Source organism: Sander lucioperca, chromosome 12, assembly GCF_008315115.2.
Source record: "Sander lucioperca isolate FBNREF2018 chromosome 12, SLUC_FBN_1.2, whole genome shotgun sequence".
NCBI classification, from domain to species: Eukaryota; Metazoa; Chordata; class Actinopteri; order Perciformes; family Percidae; genus Sander; species Sander lucioperca.
In genome coordinates this window covers 27,912,419-27,927,148 of record NC_050184.1, presented here as the reverse complement: position 1 = coordinate 27,927,148, position 14,730 = coordinate 27,912,419, and the positions used below count along the sequence as shown (strand labels likewise).

At 39.5% G+C, this 14,730-nt stretch overlaps 1 protein-coding gene across 1 annotated transcript; it reads left to right on the top strand.

Annotated features, from left to right (window-relative positions):
• The first annotated feature begins 2,961 nt into the window (after nucleotides 1-2,961).
• On the top strand, nucleotides 2,962-14,021 carry syn2a (synapsin IIa). Its single transcript, XM_031316435.2, has 12 exons — nucleotides 2,962-3,212; nucleotides 3,324-3,672; nucleotides 9,214-9,271; nucleotides 9,372-9,463; nucleotides 9,678-9,834; nucleotides 10,012-10,101; nucleotides 10,221-10,283; nucleotides 10,455-10,597; nucleotides 10,685-10,759; nucleotides 10,992-11,094; nucleotides 11,262-11,408; nucleotides 11,769-14,021. Exons 2-12 carry the CDS (start codon nucleotides 3,332-3,334, stop codon nucleotides 11,901-11,903), a joined length of 1,404 nt encoding a protein of 467 aa, XP_031172295.1. The 5' UTR covers nucleotides 2,962-3,212; nucleotides 3,324-3,331; the 3' UTR covers nucleotides 11,904-14,021.
• The last annotated feature ends 709 nt before the right edge of the window (nucleotides 14,022-14,730 follow it).

Sequence of the window (14,730 nt, the reverse complement as noted above, 5' to 3'; positions counted from 1 at the left end):
GGGTTCGAGCGTTGTCATCTTGGAGGATAGAGTTCGGTCCCAGACTGTGGAGATATGGGTTGCCACTGGTTGCAGAATCTCATCTCTATATCTCTCTGCATTGAGATTGCCTCCAATGATGACAAGCCTCGTTCATCACACTGCCTCCACCAAAAGGTGTTACTCTATCGGTGCAGCAATCAGCATAGCATTCTCCACACTTTGACCTTACGATCCAACTGCCGTAGGCAGAATCATCCAATCCACCAAACACCAAAAGTCAATGGCAGAATAAGCTGTTTGGCATTGGCAGAGAAGATTTGGCAAATTTTTCATGGGCGCAACCCACATACTCAGCGCTGCTGCTCATACCACAAATGCAGGTTCCTTACAAATGGGGCACCATTTGAAAGGGAACCAAACAGGCCTTCCAACGGTATAGGATTTATTGCCAAAAAGCATTGCTACCACAGAGAAATAATCTACCAAACACAAATGTCCTTAGTTTTTGTGCTAAGTTTATATAACTATTGTTTTTACTTGATGGCAGCCTGATTTTAAACACAATGTAATCCATGTATTTGCACTGTATCAGATAGATAATACATACACAGATAACATACATTTTTCAATGTACTGTACTGCATGGCAAATTTCATTCAACAAAAAGAGTTACTATTTACCAATCTGTGTTTACCTTATTTACATGCTACTTCCCAGACCCCATCAGTCCCCACCCGGGTCTCAGTCATGGTGCAACAATAAATGTAGATTAAATGAACACTAAATCAACCATACAAAACTAAAACCCAGATAACATAAATGCAGACCCAAAACATTAACAGAACATTATTAAAACAGACTTGCACTAGGACAGAAGCCATTCTAAACATATTTTTTTGAGCCTTTGCACCACTTCAGGTAGAACAGTTCAAATGACCCCGCCCCTCCCATACAGAAACTTAAAGGCGCTGACACACCAACCCAATTATCAGCTGTCGGACAGTTTGGCGAGGTCGAGTCTCTTGACTAGCAAATCAGTGCACTTATGTTAAAACACTTACCGGAAATGATGAGCGGGATGAGCGTGATGAACGCCTCTCAAAATCCGACGAAAATCTTTCAAACTGACCTTTGTCGATCAAAAAAACAGACAGATTCAGCAACTGTATGGCCTATTTCTCGCTTCAAATGTTTTCAGAAACACGTTTCGGTGAACTATTTTAGTAAAATACGAGATTGTATTCCAAACGAGCAGCCATTATGGTCGGCTTTGAAATTTGGGAGAAGCCAGACCCACGTGACGCGTTCATCATTTCCGGATTTAATTTTTCGGGCAACAATACAGATTAGCGCCGCCTGCTATTATGGAGATGTATTATGTCTCGCGCACACGCAGAACGTACGCTCAAGTCGGCGTCGCTTGGGTGTGTTCCGAGGCACTTTTTGGACCGACGGGAGCCGAATGATCAGTCTGACGGCCTTTTCTGGCGATGGTTGGCCGCCGGGTTGGTGTGTCAGAGCCTTAACATCCTAGTTATCTCTGCTTAATAAGATCTGTGCACTGCACACATCTGCTGATTATTACAAACAACTAATGTGATTTAGTAATTAATATGTTTTTTAACAAAACATGACCAAATAAGTAGTGACCACTAAAATGTTTAATTACAACTAAATCTGAGTTTACAGTGTAGCTATGGACCAAATATTCGTCATTTATTTAAGGTGTCCACCAGTTCATAAAAAATGTATTGTTTTTGTATAATTTTCTTTTACAGCTTATTTTTACTATAGGGTTATGTCTTTTTGTGTGCAAAGAGCCTCATGCTATATTTACCATATTTAATCTATTCACCTATTATCCAAGTGCAGCACAGGACAATGGCCTGTCTGTGTTCAGTTTAAATCTCCTGATGGCCGAGGGGAATTTGCTCAAAGTTTAGCAGTTAACCAGTCGAGCAGATTTCAATAGCGTGATGCACCAGTCAAATAGTAATTTCATCTTTAACGTTGTTTGATAGAAACATATTTATGCTAAGAAATAAAGATTTCATTGCCTTAGTAATAAAATGTATGTTTATCACTTAACCAACTGTGTGTGTGTGTGTGTGTGTGTGTGTGTGTGTGTGTGTGTGTGTGTGTGTGTGTGTGTGTGTGTTTCAGATTTAAAATGTACCGCCGTTGACCAGATGTGTGGTGAGTTATTGGTGAGTTATTGATTTATTGATCTGTTTCCTGCACTTTCAAAATATCCATCTTTTACCAGTATTGGAGACATGGTGGTCTGTGATGGTTCCATCACATAGCTTTAAGTCCTTCCATATTCCTTGTATATAAACCAATTCTAAACATGTTGCATGAGCAGCCTAATCATCTATTAAGAATTACCATGGCAGTTGTTTCCTCTATCATACAAATGTTTTTTTTTTTTTTTTTTTTGCTAAATTCATAATGATGTTGTTCTTAAATGCTTTTTGCAAATATATGCTTTTCAGCATAATTAATGTTAATTAGCAGATCATTTAGTACAGATTTTGTTTTTGTAATTTGTGTTATTGTGCTATCATAAGCATTAAGATTGTATGTGTGCAGAGGTGAATGTGTTTATGAAATGAAATTGCACATAATGATTAACTGTGCCATAGTAGACAAGTGCTGTCCAATTAAGTCTAATAAAACAGTTAGGTAAAGCATGTCTTGTAGAACATTGTAATAAGTAAAATCAGTAGCTATATAAGGATTGATAAATCTATTAAGAGAGAGGGTTTACTGCATACATTTGTGTCTTCTGCTGACGCTTCTCCTCTCATTCAACATTGCCCACCAGTCTAAACAGCCATTTTAGATTTGATGGCTACATTTTACACAAACAGAAATGCTGTGCATAGACAGAGGGCAAAGAAGACACAAGGAACAGAGGGCAATTATGATGTAGTACTCGGTATACCCTCTTGCACTTACACTGGATAGCCCTGTATTTTAAATGCTGTGGTTCAAAAAAGCATGACGCCTGTGAGGCAGTAGAAAATGGGGGAGGGGTAAGGCACACCAGTGAGAGAGTGGAGAGAAGAGAGAACGAGAGGAGGAAGGAGAGGCACGGCCGGAGCATCATTTGCAATGGTTGAGGAAAGCACAGGGTAAGGGGATTGGTTGAGGGAGTGTGTAGCGTCACCGCCACTGAGGGGGAGCTCTGAGGATGCTCCGCTGAACTGGGAGGGAATACGTTCACTGTGAGTTTTGCATTGAGAGCTCAGCCATTATCAGCTGTACACTGGGAACAGGGACTCCTCTGCAGAATACATTTTCACACCCGGTGCTTGTTGACACTTCTTCTCTCTCAGCTGCAGCCATGAATTATTTGCGTCGGCGTCTCTCGGACAGCACATTCATCTCCAACCTGCCCAATGGCTACATGACAGACCTCCAGAGGCCTGACAATGCTCAGCCTCCGCCACCTGGCTCCACCACCCCTGCCAAGTCTCCTACAACTGGGCCTACACCTCCAGCCACTTCCCCGGCTCCAGAGAGGAAACCCCAGCCATCTCAGTCCAGCGGAGCAGGCTTTTTTAGCTCCATCACCAACGCTGTTAAACAGACAGCTGCCTCAGCAGGGCTGGTGGAGCAGACCCAAGTCACGACACCTAAGAAGTTCAAGATTCTCTTGGTAATTGATGAACCACAACAGGAGTGGTAAGACAATATGTTGCTCTACTCAGTCATATAGTTAATATATAGTTTTTAAGATAAACTATTTATTGGCTGTGTATTCTTTGTGTGCTCATCCTTAATGCCAATTTTTTTCCTCATAATTCCTCTGAATGTAGTAGTGAGGTAAGGGTTAAAGAACCACTGAACCAATATATGTGTCATGTGACCCTGCAGATGTGAATGGGAACTGCTGCTGTTGTTTGATGATACAGCATGCTAGTGTTAGGATAATACAAAGAAGCAGCCAATACTTAAGCAAATACGGTCCATTGATTCCCCAGCAGTAATGATATTACACCAAGCTAGATGACTTTTACTGTCCTCTATTTTGTCTGTGTTGTGAGATGTGTTTTTCTGTGGCAGAAATTAGGTTTGATCAACTAAAATCATTGATAGTATTGTCATGTAATGTGGCTTTTTGCGATTGTTAGAAAAAAGATGTTCCACAGGTTGTGCAGAATTGGGAAATGTACATTATTTCTCTGGAAGGAGTCTAAATACTGCAGTGCTATCCCTCCATCAATAGGGTTTCCCCCCTGCTCACTGATAGGAGATCACATGACATGCCCTGCACTATGCATGGTGCACATTAGCCAATCAATCAAGCAATGTACTGTAGATAGGTCAGTCAGAAAAATTAAATAGCATCATCTGCATGGCTATATTTGTCTGGGTAAAAGGACCATTGTGTCATTAATGTTAAGAGTGGGCTCACATTAGGCATTTAAGACTGTCAGTCCTAGGGGATCTTACTCAGCAGTAGCTTAAAACAGGCATCTTTGTCAGTCAACTGTGGTAAGGAATTAAAGTGATCTAAATGAGTATGTACACAGATTTAGAGGAAACTTATTTTGATTAAAATCTGGTCAAAGGGTGATAGAATATGGTAATTCTATCACCACACGATCAACACTTGTTTACACAGCGAATATTTTCCACAGCAATGTGTGTGCTCGAGCTGTGCAGCTGGATACTACAGTGGATACCCCACACATTTGCTCAATTCATCTATGTGATTTTTATTGCATCCTATAGTATTTATGGCCATTATTGGTTGCCACCTAGAGATAAAAAGCAGGAAACTGAAACTCAACTCTATAATGCCTTACTAACGTACAGCACAAAGAGACTACTTTCACACTGGATGGTATGCTGACTTTGTGGACTTTTTGGGCTTTCCTGATGTAAATAAAATCAGAATTAAATCTACTTCCCCCTCCCTTTAAGCATTGGATCACAATACACACTCACTCATCACTCATCTTCAACCGCCTATCCGGGGTTGGGTTTCAGGGGGTAGCAGCACCAGCATGGGACCCCAAACTTCCCTTCCTGAGCCACATTACCGACTTCTAACATCACAATAGTTGATAGTTAGATCTGATTTGTTACTAATTGATTTCTGAAAATTGCCTACAGTAAACAGTAAGGCTATTTTCACAGAGCAAGGAAAAAGATCAGATTAGATAACCTTTACATTTGGGAACAATATATACAGTGTATGTGTGTCATGTTGAATACATGGGTGTCACATCAAGGTTAAAATGTTGTCTGCATCTGATGGCCACGGTGGCGGGATATCATTTTACACTGATTAAGATACAGCTGAATTTAATTGCCCTTAAAACATACTAAATCACACAAATGTTAGGATATCGGCTTGGCTAATTTAGGTAGCCTTGCAGGACTAGCCATTTATATAACAGAACCGTTGATCTATTTTAATAAGATCAGACCCCCGTCAGCGGGATGGATGCCAACCTTATGCGTTCACTTGTTCCACATTTATTGTGAGTAGAAAGGAAGCTGCTTTTTGATAAATAAGTATTCCAGTCTGATGTGCCAACACTGCTCTGCAGTTCTGGCAGAGGAACACAATATAATACATTTGTTCATCAAAGGTCATTTAAATTGAGAATATTGAGTAGGTTGAGCTGTGAGATAATGTTTCACATCCATTGTTCTCACTGTTGGCATTTAACAACATCTGATATGAAGTAGTGCCTCTGTATTTGATAAAAATGTTAAGTGATTTCCTGCTCTGAAATTTTTTCTTATTCGATATAATGTGATTTGTTCATGAGCTCCACAGACTAGGATTGCTACTAACAGTTTCTTGCTTCATATATCTAGTACACATCCACTTGGGAGAATCAGCTAAAATACTCTATTCAAGAGGCTTCCTCTGTCTGAGTGCTGCATCTATTTTTCATGGCTGCTCAATATCACTGAGTGGGGAGTTGGACATGTTTTTTATTAGGTTTAGTTTGTTTTGATTGCTTTTAAGCAACCCATCATCCAGTGGTTGTAAGATACTATGACGGTGTTCTGTAGATTATAGGTGTTTATGTAGAGACACTTTTTGAAATTGTGATTGAAACACTACATGCTTTGTATTCAGCTCTGACAGAGGAAGGAAGAAAACCATAAAAAATATAGCTGTTGGCAAGCTATAGGAAGATGAAATGTGTCTTTATTTCCATGCAGGTTTTGGTGAGTACCTAATATTCTCTGTAATGTTGGCACGCCTTGAGCCTGACGGCCTGTTTATGTGCTGTATCTCATTGTGTGACGTCTGTTTTAAGACTTTTTTCTGCCCGCCGCTGCAAATGAAAGTAAAGAAAGAGTACTGGTGGCCCCAAGATATACAGAATTAAATCACGAAAGAGTCCTTCAGACAAATTGCATCTGGTAGAAGACTCAGCCATCAACATTTATTTTGTGTGTGTGTGTGTGTGTGTGTGTGTGTGTGTGTGTGTGTGTGTGTGTGTGTGTGTGTGTGTGTGTGTGTGTGTGTGTGTGTGTTTGTACAAATACTGTTTTTCTAACATCACGGTGACATACTACACTGTCAAAGTACTTTGTTACCATGACATTATTTGTAAAAGATAAAATTGGTGTATTCCAGGTGTTGTAGAGAAAAAACATTACTTAGATTAGGTAAAATTATATAAAATAGAAAATTATATAAAATGTATACAAAGTGTTTGCAAATGGACACCTATCCAGCAACAAATGAGGATTATTTTAGTGTCTGGGATGGTTTTTTATTACACATCTCATTTGTACCATAGGCAGTTACTGAGAGCTTGGCAGTTAGTAAAAACATAACATTTCACAGAGGCCTGTAAATGCAAAAGGTCCTGCAATTTTAAAATCAGCCAGAAACACATTAGGGCATTAGTATGGATAAGTATTTGAATAAGGAATTTGTTGTGTAACAGGTGGTGTTAAGCAGAATAATTAACTGTAGGATAAAACGTGTGCTGAAAAAGTCACAGTGATCGCCAGGGTCACAGTACATAGAGACACAGAAGCCTTCCTTCATTCAGCCAGCATTTTTACTTGTTAGATGACACTGCCAGTCACCCAGAGAGGTCTGTTTGATGCCAGGAATACTGTGCTATAAATTGCTCTTATGACAGGAGGAGCAGATGTTCCACTGTCTTACTTATCAGACTAATGGCCGACATGTACTGCTTCCTTATTCTCCCCATAATGTCGCTCAATTTAAAGTAGAGAGGCTTAGATTCCTTTTATTTAGTCACTTTGTGTTAAAAAGTACAAAAATACGTAGGGAACTGTATTAAACTGGAATGTTTTGTACTGAGCTTAACCTTATTCAAACATTACCCACATGTGAGAGTGAATGTTAAGCAGGCTAAGTGATGAGACATTAAAATGCAGCATGGACTCCCGCTTACCAAGCTCTCGGGTGAATCATCTGAATGAAAAATTATTTTGCAGCAATATGTAATTTGGCAATTTGACAACCTGCAACCATTAATGAATTTGCTGTATTTGTCATTGTTTATAATTCAATTCAAGAGTACCCATATTGATTCTTACAAAGGAATGATCCAAGAAAACATCTCAGTGAGCAGAAAGCAGCCCGGAGACTAACTCCAGTTTTAAGGCCAGTATGTTAGTCAAGGGCAATGGCAGAAGTTTTCCTAATAAATAACAATTATGTCCTTTGTTTTTGGATTAAAAGCTAACACAAGGAGAACATAAATTCTTAACCAGAGGAGCTGGTGACTGTGAGGGGACTGTCAAATACTAATGCATATTAATGCATTGTGCTGAAAGATCATGTTAAACGTGGTGTCCTCTTTGAGCGGGAGGCTTCCATGCTTAGTATACCGAGCTGGGCTAGGCTCTGCAGAGTGATATAGCATAGATTCAACTTAACACTATGGTCCCCCCACATAGCCATTCCCTATGCTGACAAAGATAAAAAAAAAAAAAAAAATGAATAGCAAAATACAATCAGAGGCTTTTTAATTATAGTCTCATCTCGGTGTTTGTTTCGAGGAGTCGCGTTTGGGAAACACTGTCTCAGTGTACAGTATGTATTGGCAAAGCACATTCATCACAGTGCAGATTAGGCTTTTCATTTCCCCTGATATAAGAGCAGTGAATCATGTTTTAATGCTTGTTTTCCTCCACAGTCAAATAGATCCCCATGCCCTAATTGGGAATGAATTATTCAGCTTTACCTCCTCGCTTGGCAGGGAGTGCAGGCTACATGAAAGCAGGGTGATACAAACTAAGAGGAAATGGAAGTGAGAATTCCACAGCATGTCGCCTAAATATATCAACATAGCCATACTGAAAGGTGAACATTCTACAAATCCTATTTTGGATAGAGATGGTTTCATAATGTTCTGCATCACACCAATATACCAGTGTTGCACTGCAGTAGATGTTAGTTTAAGTATGGGCTTTAAGCTGTGGAAAAGAAACCAGAATGAAACCTGAAATGTAAGGGAGGAGTTCTTTTTTGGGCCAACATTACTATTGATTTACTGTAGTCTGTACTGTATCACCCCTAGTAGTATCTACTGCCAAAGTGTTTGTTGTCAGGCCCAGCCCCAGCCCATCAGTAATAGGAAAAAGCCAAATAAATCAAACACACTGTTAACACAACAATCGTTGCGGCTTTCATCTCTGTGTGGTGTCAGTATAGAGACACTGATCCATTTTAATCTTAAATCCCATGGCAAACGATTTCCACTTCACCAGTGATCCAGGGAAAAGAAGAATTAAAGGACCCACAGGTGTCATTTCTATCCAAATCAGAAAAGCCAAAAAGTGCTGAATCACAAGTCATGAAAGGTGCAGCCATTTTCTGAAATTGTGTATTCAGTGTCTACAATACGAATGTTACCTCACTGCGTCGTCCTTGATTCACCCCCATGTGGTACTGCTAATGAAACCAGGCAGTGGGACATGCTCAATTGTGTCTGTGTGTATGCTGTGGAAGGCTTGCCTTTTAAAATGATGCAACCTGGAAAAGTGTTGTAATGTTTTATCGCTATCCTCGTTGCCAGATTGAAGGGAATAAGTGTTAGAGAGGCTGTGCATCAGTAGTTTGAAGAATGTGAAAGGGAACATTTGTCTACTCTGTGCTGTATACACTCAACCAAGTGGGATGTATTCAACTATAGTTCATATTTAGGAGTCCTTATTCTGTTATTACATTAAAAGTTAAAACATTGTTTGTGTTTCTGTTTTAACTAGGGCAAAATTATTCCGGGGAAAGAAACTACATGGGGATTATGACATCAAAGTGGAGCAGGTACGTTTCACCAAGCCAGTGTTATCCATTTGAAGTACTTATGTAAAGAGAAGTTTAAGTACTCTGTCCTCAAATGCTTCTCTTGTCATCGACTCCTTAGGCAGAATTCAATGAGATCAATGTTGTGGCTCATGCCAACAGGACTTGCAACGTTAACATGCAAGTTCTCAGAAATGGTACCAAGGTTATGAGGTGAGACACACGCACATACACACACACACACACACACACACAAGAAGATGATAAAGGAGGGGAGATTTATCCACCAAAGTCATACATTAGTATGGTTTTAATCAATAGGGATGTTGTGTATCCACCTACAGTGCTGACAGATCAACCCTGATCACAGTTTATAATTGTTCTGGTCAGATATTTGTCAAATCTCTGCTACAATTTTATTTTCTAGGTCATTCAAGCCAGACTTTGTCCTCATTCGTCAACATGCCTTCAGTATGACCCAGAATGAAGATTTCCGCAACCTGATCATTGGTCTGCAGTATGGAGGTGTCCAATGCATCAACTCACTCGAGTCCATCTACAACCTGTGTGACAAGCCATGGGCGGTAGGCACTTAGCAGCAGGAGATAGCTTTACTGTAAAGCAATGCAGCAGGGAAAGGGACAATAATAATGAGCTATTATCTATCTGCATTACATCCTATGTATTAGATAACTGTAATTTGCTCTGTGACATGATTTATAAAAACTTATATCTGATTTATTTACCTTTTTGGTGTCCAGTTTGCCCAACTTATCAACACCCACAGGAAGCTTGGTTCGGAGAAGTTTCCTCTGATTGAGCAGACCTTTTACCCAAACTACAAGGAGATGGTGAGAACCAGCTTTCTACTGCATCCAAAGATCATTTCAGAAATTGTGTTTGACATGAAACAAAACATGGGTTGGTTAGGATGAAGCAAAATATAAGGCAATCACTTTCTTACTTTTAGGTAAGCATGCCATCATTCCCTGTCGTTGTGAAGATTGGACATGCCCACTCTGGTATTGGAAAGGTATCGAGATTTCTCTTCTTGCAGTAATATGAAAGAATGCATCATTTTGTTTAGCTATTTGTCTATTTGTCTACTATTATGTTGTTGTCTGCAAGAGTCAATAAGGTGCCAATTTTTTAAATCCTGGATATTTTGCTGGGTTCTGTCTCATGTATCTGTTTTTGTGTACAGGTGAAGGTGGACAATCACAGTAAGTTCCAGGACATAGCCAGTGTTGTGGCTCTCACCCAGACGTACACCACCACAGAACCTCTCATCGACTCCAAGTATGACATAAGAATCCAGAAGATTGGCACTGACTACAAAGCCTACATGTAAGTATAATTACACGTTTGTTACCTCAACTTTACAAATGAATGAGAAACAAAACTGTTGTAATCTGTGGGCTTCACACACTTCAGGAGAACGTCTATATCTGGTAACTGGAAGACTAATACTGGCTCAGCTATGCTCGAACAGGTGGCCATGACTGATAGGTGAGTTCTAAACAAGAATCCTACACTCCAATAAAACAAACAAATGTTTCATTGTGATGTAGCAAATGATCTCAGTTTGAGAAAAGGTTAATTAGCTCTGCTACATGTGATTTCTTCGCAAGCAGCTACCGGTGTGTTATTTTATTTGTTGTTAATCAGTTGTGATAATCAGACCATGGTGTCTCATTATGCTGCCATTGGTTTTGAGTCATGCCTTAATTGTTTTGTTTAGGTACAAGTTGTGGGTTGACACCTGCTCAGAGATTTTCGGGGGCCTGGATATTTGCGCAGTCAAAGCTATCCATGGTAAAGATGGCAGAGATTTCATCACAGAGGTAGGAGTTGAGGATAATCCTGTTTTAAGGGCTTACAATGATATTTCTGGTACATACTGAAATTGTTCCTCTGGGTCGAGTATTTCAGTACATCAGCCAAAATAATGTGACATTTGTGTCGACATCCTCTTTCTCTCTCTGCTATAACCATCCTCCATGTGGCACAGGTGGTGGGCTCCTCCATGCCCCTGGTCGGGGAGCACCAGGCCGAGGACAGGCAGCTCATAGCTGACATGGTGTTGGCAGCAATGAACCAGTCAGCAGAGAAGGAAGCTAATGCTCCCCAGAGACCCACTACCATACAGCCATCCCAGGTATAGAAACACACAGCCACAGGGTTTCAGAAACATGAGGCTTGTGTTTCAAGTTTTTTATTATCAGATACACAACAATTGCAGAAGATAGATAGAAGAAGTCGTTGTCACTGAAAACCTTCCTCTAACCATGCTAATTAAATTTGTATAAAATAGAAAATCATAGGTAAAAAAACTAAATGAGAAATAGAACAAAATTAAACAAGAAAAAGAGCAAAGTTGTGGAGGAGCCAGAGACACGGCAGCCATCCACGTCCGGCGCATCTGTTAGTTTAGTTTCATTGTCAATCAAATGATCTCATTACAAGAAAACCATCACAGTTGTCGCTGGATGAGTAAGTTATTCATTTGTCTTTTCAGGGAGCTGGCCAGAAGGGAGAGATTGTTGGTGAACCCACTAAGAACGGTGCTGGGCACCCGCCTCAAGGTTGTCTGCAGTACATTCTCGACTGTAATGGCGTTGCAGTGGGTCCAAAACCAGTCCAGGCCAACTGAGTCACCCAGGGGAATAGTGGGGGAAGTCTAGATAACAACGATGAAACTTAGCTGAACACAAGCGCAGACCTGTGTGTGTGTGTGTGTGTGTGGATGCTAATAGCTAGAATCAGATCTGGGTGACGTGAGCTCGGTACAGCTGAGTGCTGGTCTGGACTGTGTTTTTAACTCTATGCAGTGTCAAAATGTACTGTCTACTTGTTGACCTGTTGATTTGTGTGCTTGTATAGGTCACCTATGTTTCAGTAGCTGTGGTGTTTTCTTTGGGGCTGTTGTTGATGTAAAAAGCAGATTGTGCCTACACTGAGTTCAGTGCTGCTCTGTGCTATCTGTTTAACCCAGCTATGTATCTTTTGTTTGACCCCCTACCCCCTTTTCTGTTTTCTATTTTGGTGTGCACCTTTAAATATTGTTCAAACTGTGGACTATCGTGCAGTTTGAAGTTTGTGTAAAATTCAATATGTATACAGTATGTGAGTGTGTGTATGGATGTAGTGGTGATTATTTTTCATACATATACTAATAGATATTTATTTTTGTTTTGCATGATTGATACAAAGTACGGCGCAGTCAGTTAATAATGTCTGATCAAGCGAGATGTTCATGTAACATCGCTGTTTTACCCAAGCTGTGTTCCCTATGATTCATGCATTGTGAATGTGTCATATACTGTAGAAATGCGTATTATAGAAGTTCAACAGGATACATGTATTCATTACCAAACATTCATTAACACAGTGTGCATACACTACAATAGAGACATACAGTATGTGGCCTTTCTTAGAGTTAATTTTTTCATCTATATTGTCACAATGTCACCATGGAGAAGTAAAGGAATTTAAGAATATTAATAGATGGACACATAATAAATATTAAAAAAAAATGTATTAAAGATTTTATCATGTAGGATGTTGTGCAGGTGTCTGCACACACAACTTAAATATATTTATATCATTTTGAACCAAAGAATAAATGATTTACTTTTTAATCAGTCTTTGCACTCCAGTAACCCACAATGTAAATATCAGTAAGGGGACTGTTAAGACTGCAGTATGTCACATGGAGTGTATAATTTCACCAGAGAACAATGTTCTGAGACAATATTTATGTTTTCAAATATCCTGTAATTCACACGCCGGTGTGAGCTGATGCTGTATTCAAATTGTTGTTGTCTTTTTGCGTTTGGTTGTGTGGAGGCAGACATTACAGCTGATAATGAAAAGGTGTATAATGTATGATCTGCCATGTAATGACAGATATAATGCCCTCCCCTGTGACCCTCACACTGGATATTGGCTATCATGGTGGTGTTGCCATGACAACAATGCAAGAGCTCTGAGGTTTTAGTGTGCTCGTGTTACTGCCATTCAAAGATTCAATACTCGTCCTGTGAGTTGATGGAAAGTGCAATATAGATCTTAGTTTTTTACTCAATAATTTAATGTATTTATTTTGAAATCAGATCTTAGGTATAGTCATCCACACACTGAATTGTTTCAAAACATTTTTACACAAATCACTTGGTTGTTGTCCAGTGGCTTTTGTGGAGGCCATTTCATATATCTAATACCCTAAATGGGGAAACAGCTAAAAAGCAACCAAATCAACTGTAAAAAGAAATCTGTACCGTTTTCCAAAAGTAAAAAAAAGTATGTTACTAGTATAAAATATGTTCAGCAAGCTCTGTGTGCAATTCTTTTGTAAGTTGTATAAAGTGCCATTGTATCTGTGAGCGTATCCTTGTAAAAGCCATGCCTGAGGCTTTATGGGTGTGATGTTTTGTTTAATAGGAAATATGCCATGGCATTGATTTTTAAGGGAGGAACATGCAGAGGTACCCCAGCTGCATGGTAGACCTTGGTTCAGTGATCGTGATTGAATATTTGATAAATTATAACTGGACGTGTTTATTTGCTCATTGTGTTGAGGTGAAACTTATATATTCAGACCTGCAGGACTGTAACTATTAAGGGCCATAGTAACTTGCTAAATATATGTACTTTTAAAACTGGTGTTGGACTGTTTAAAATCAAGTTCAGAATACAATATATTGTGGAAAATCTTCCTTTCTGGATATTTCCTCTCTGTCACTGGCAATAAAGCTTCCTTTGCAATATATGTTTGGTGTGTGTCCTCATATGTGTGATGTTATGAGTAAAATTATTTCTTAAGAAAACCATTATGCTCAACAACGTTACAGGTTTTATCAAACATGCAATGAAATGAGGAGGCCATACCACTCCAACAGTTCATATACACCACTGCACACACCCTATTGCTTACAATGCATGAAGCGATATCTGTATTGTGATAATGCATTCCCTCTGCTTTGTTTGTGCCTTTATTTTGTGGTGTCTGTCTCACACGTTAACAATGCGGGATTACTGTATTTGTGTGAGATTAGTTAACAAATAAATCCATGAGAACATGCAAGACATATGAACATACTAACGTCTCATTTTAAACATTCACTCATTATTTGGTCTTTTTTGGTAAGATGCCTGAATATCAATAATATGTCTTGTGCTGAAATTAGAGGGCCCAGTGGAACCCCAAGGATTTCTTTCAGAAAAGCATGCTCCATAGTTGACCTCTCATACAAAGTCCCGATTCTCTTGTCTTCCAGCAAATCCACACTGCCAGTGAAGATACACTGCGAAAACGCTGAGACCATCTGCACTTTGAGGAAGTCCTCTGGAAGTCTGTTCTGTTTCAACCTAGATGACTCCACAACTGCTCAACTGCGAGTTTGCTTAGCTATACAGGAAATACTGACGTTATAGTACATATTAGGTATAGTATTAGGTTCTAGTATATATTAGGTATT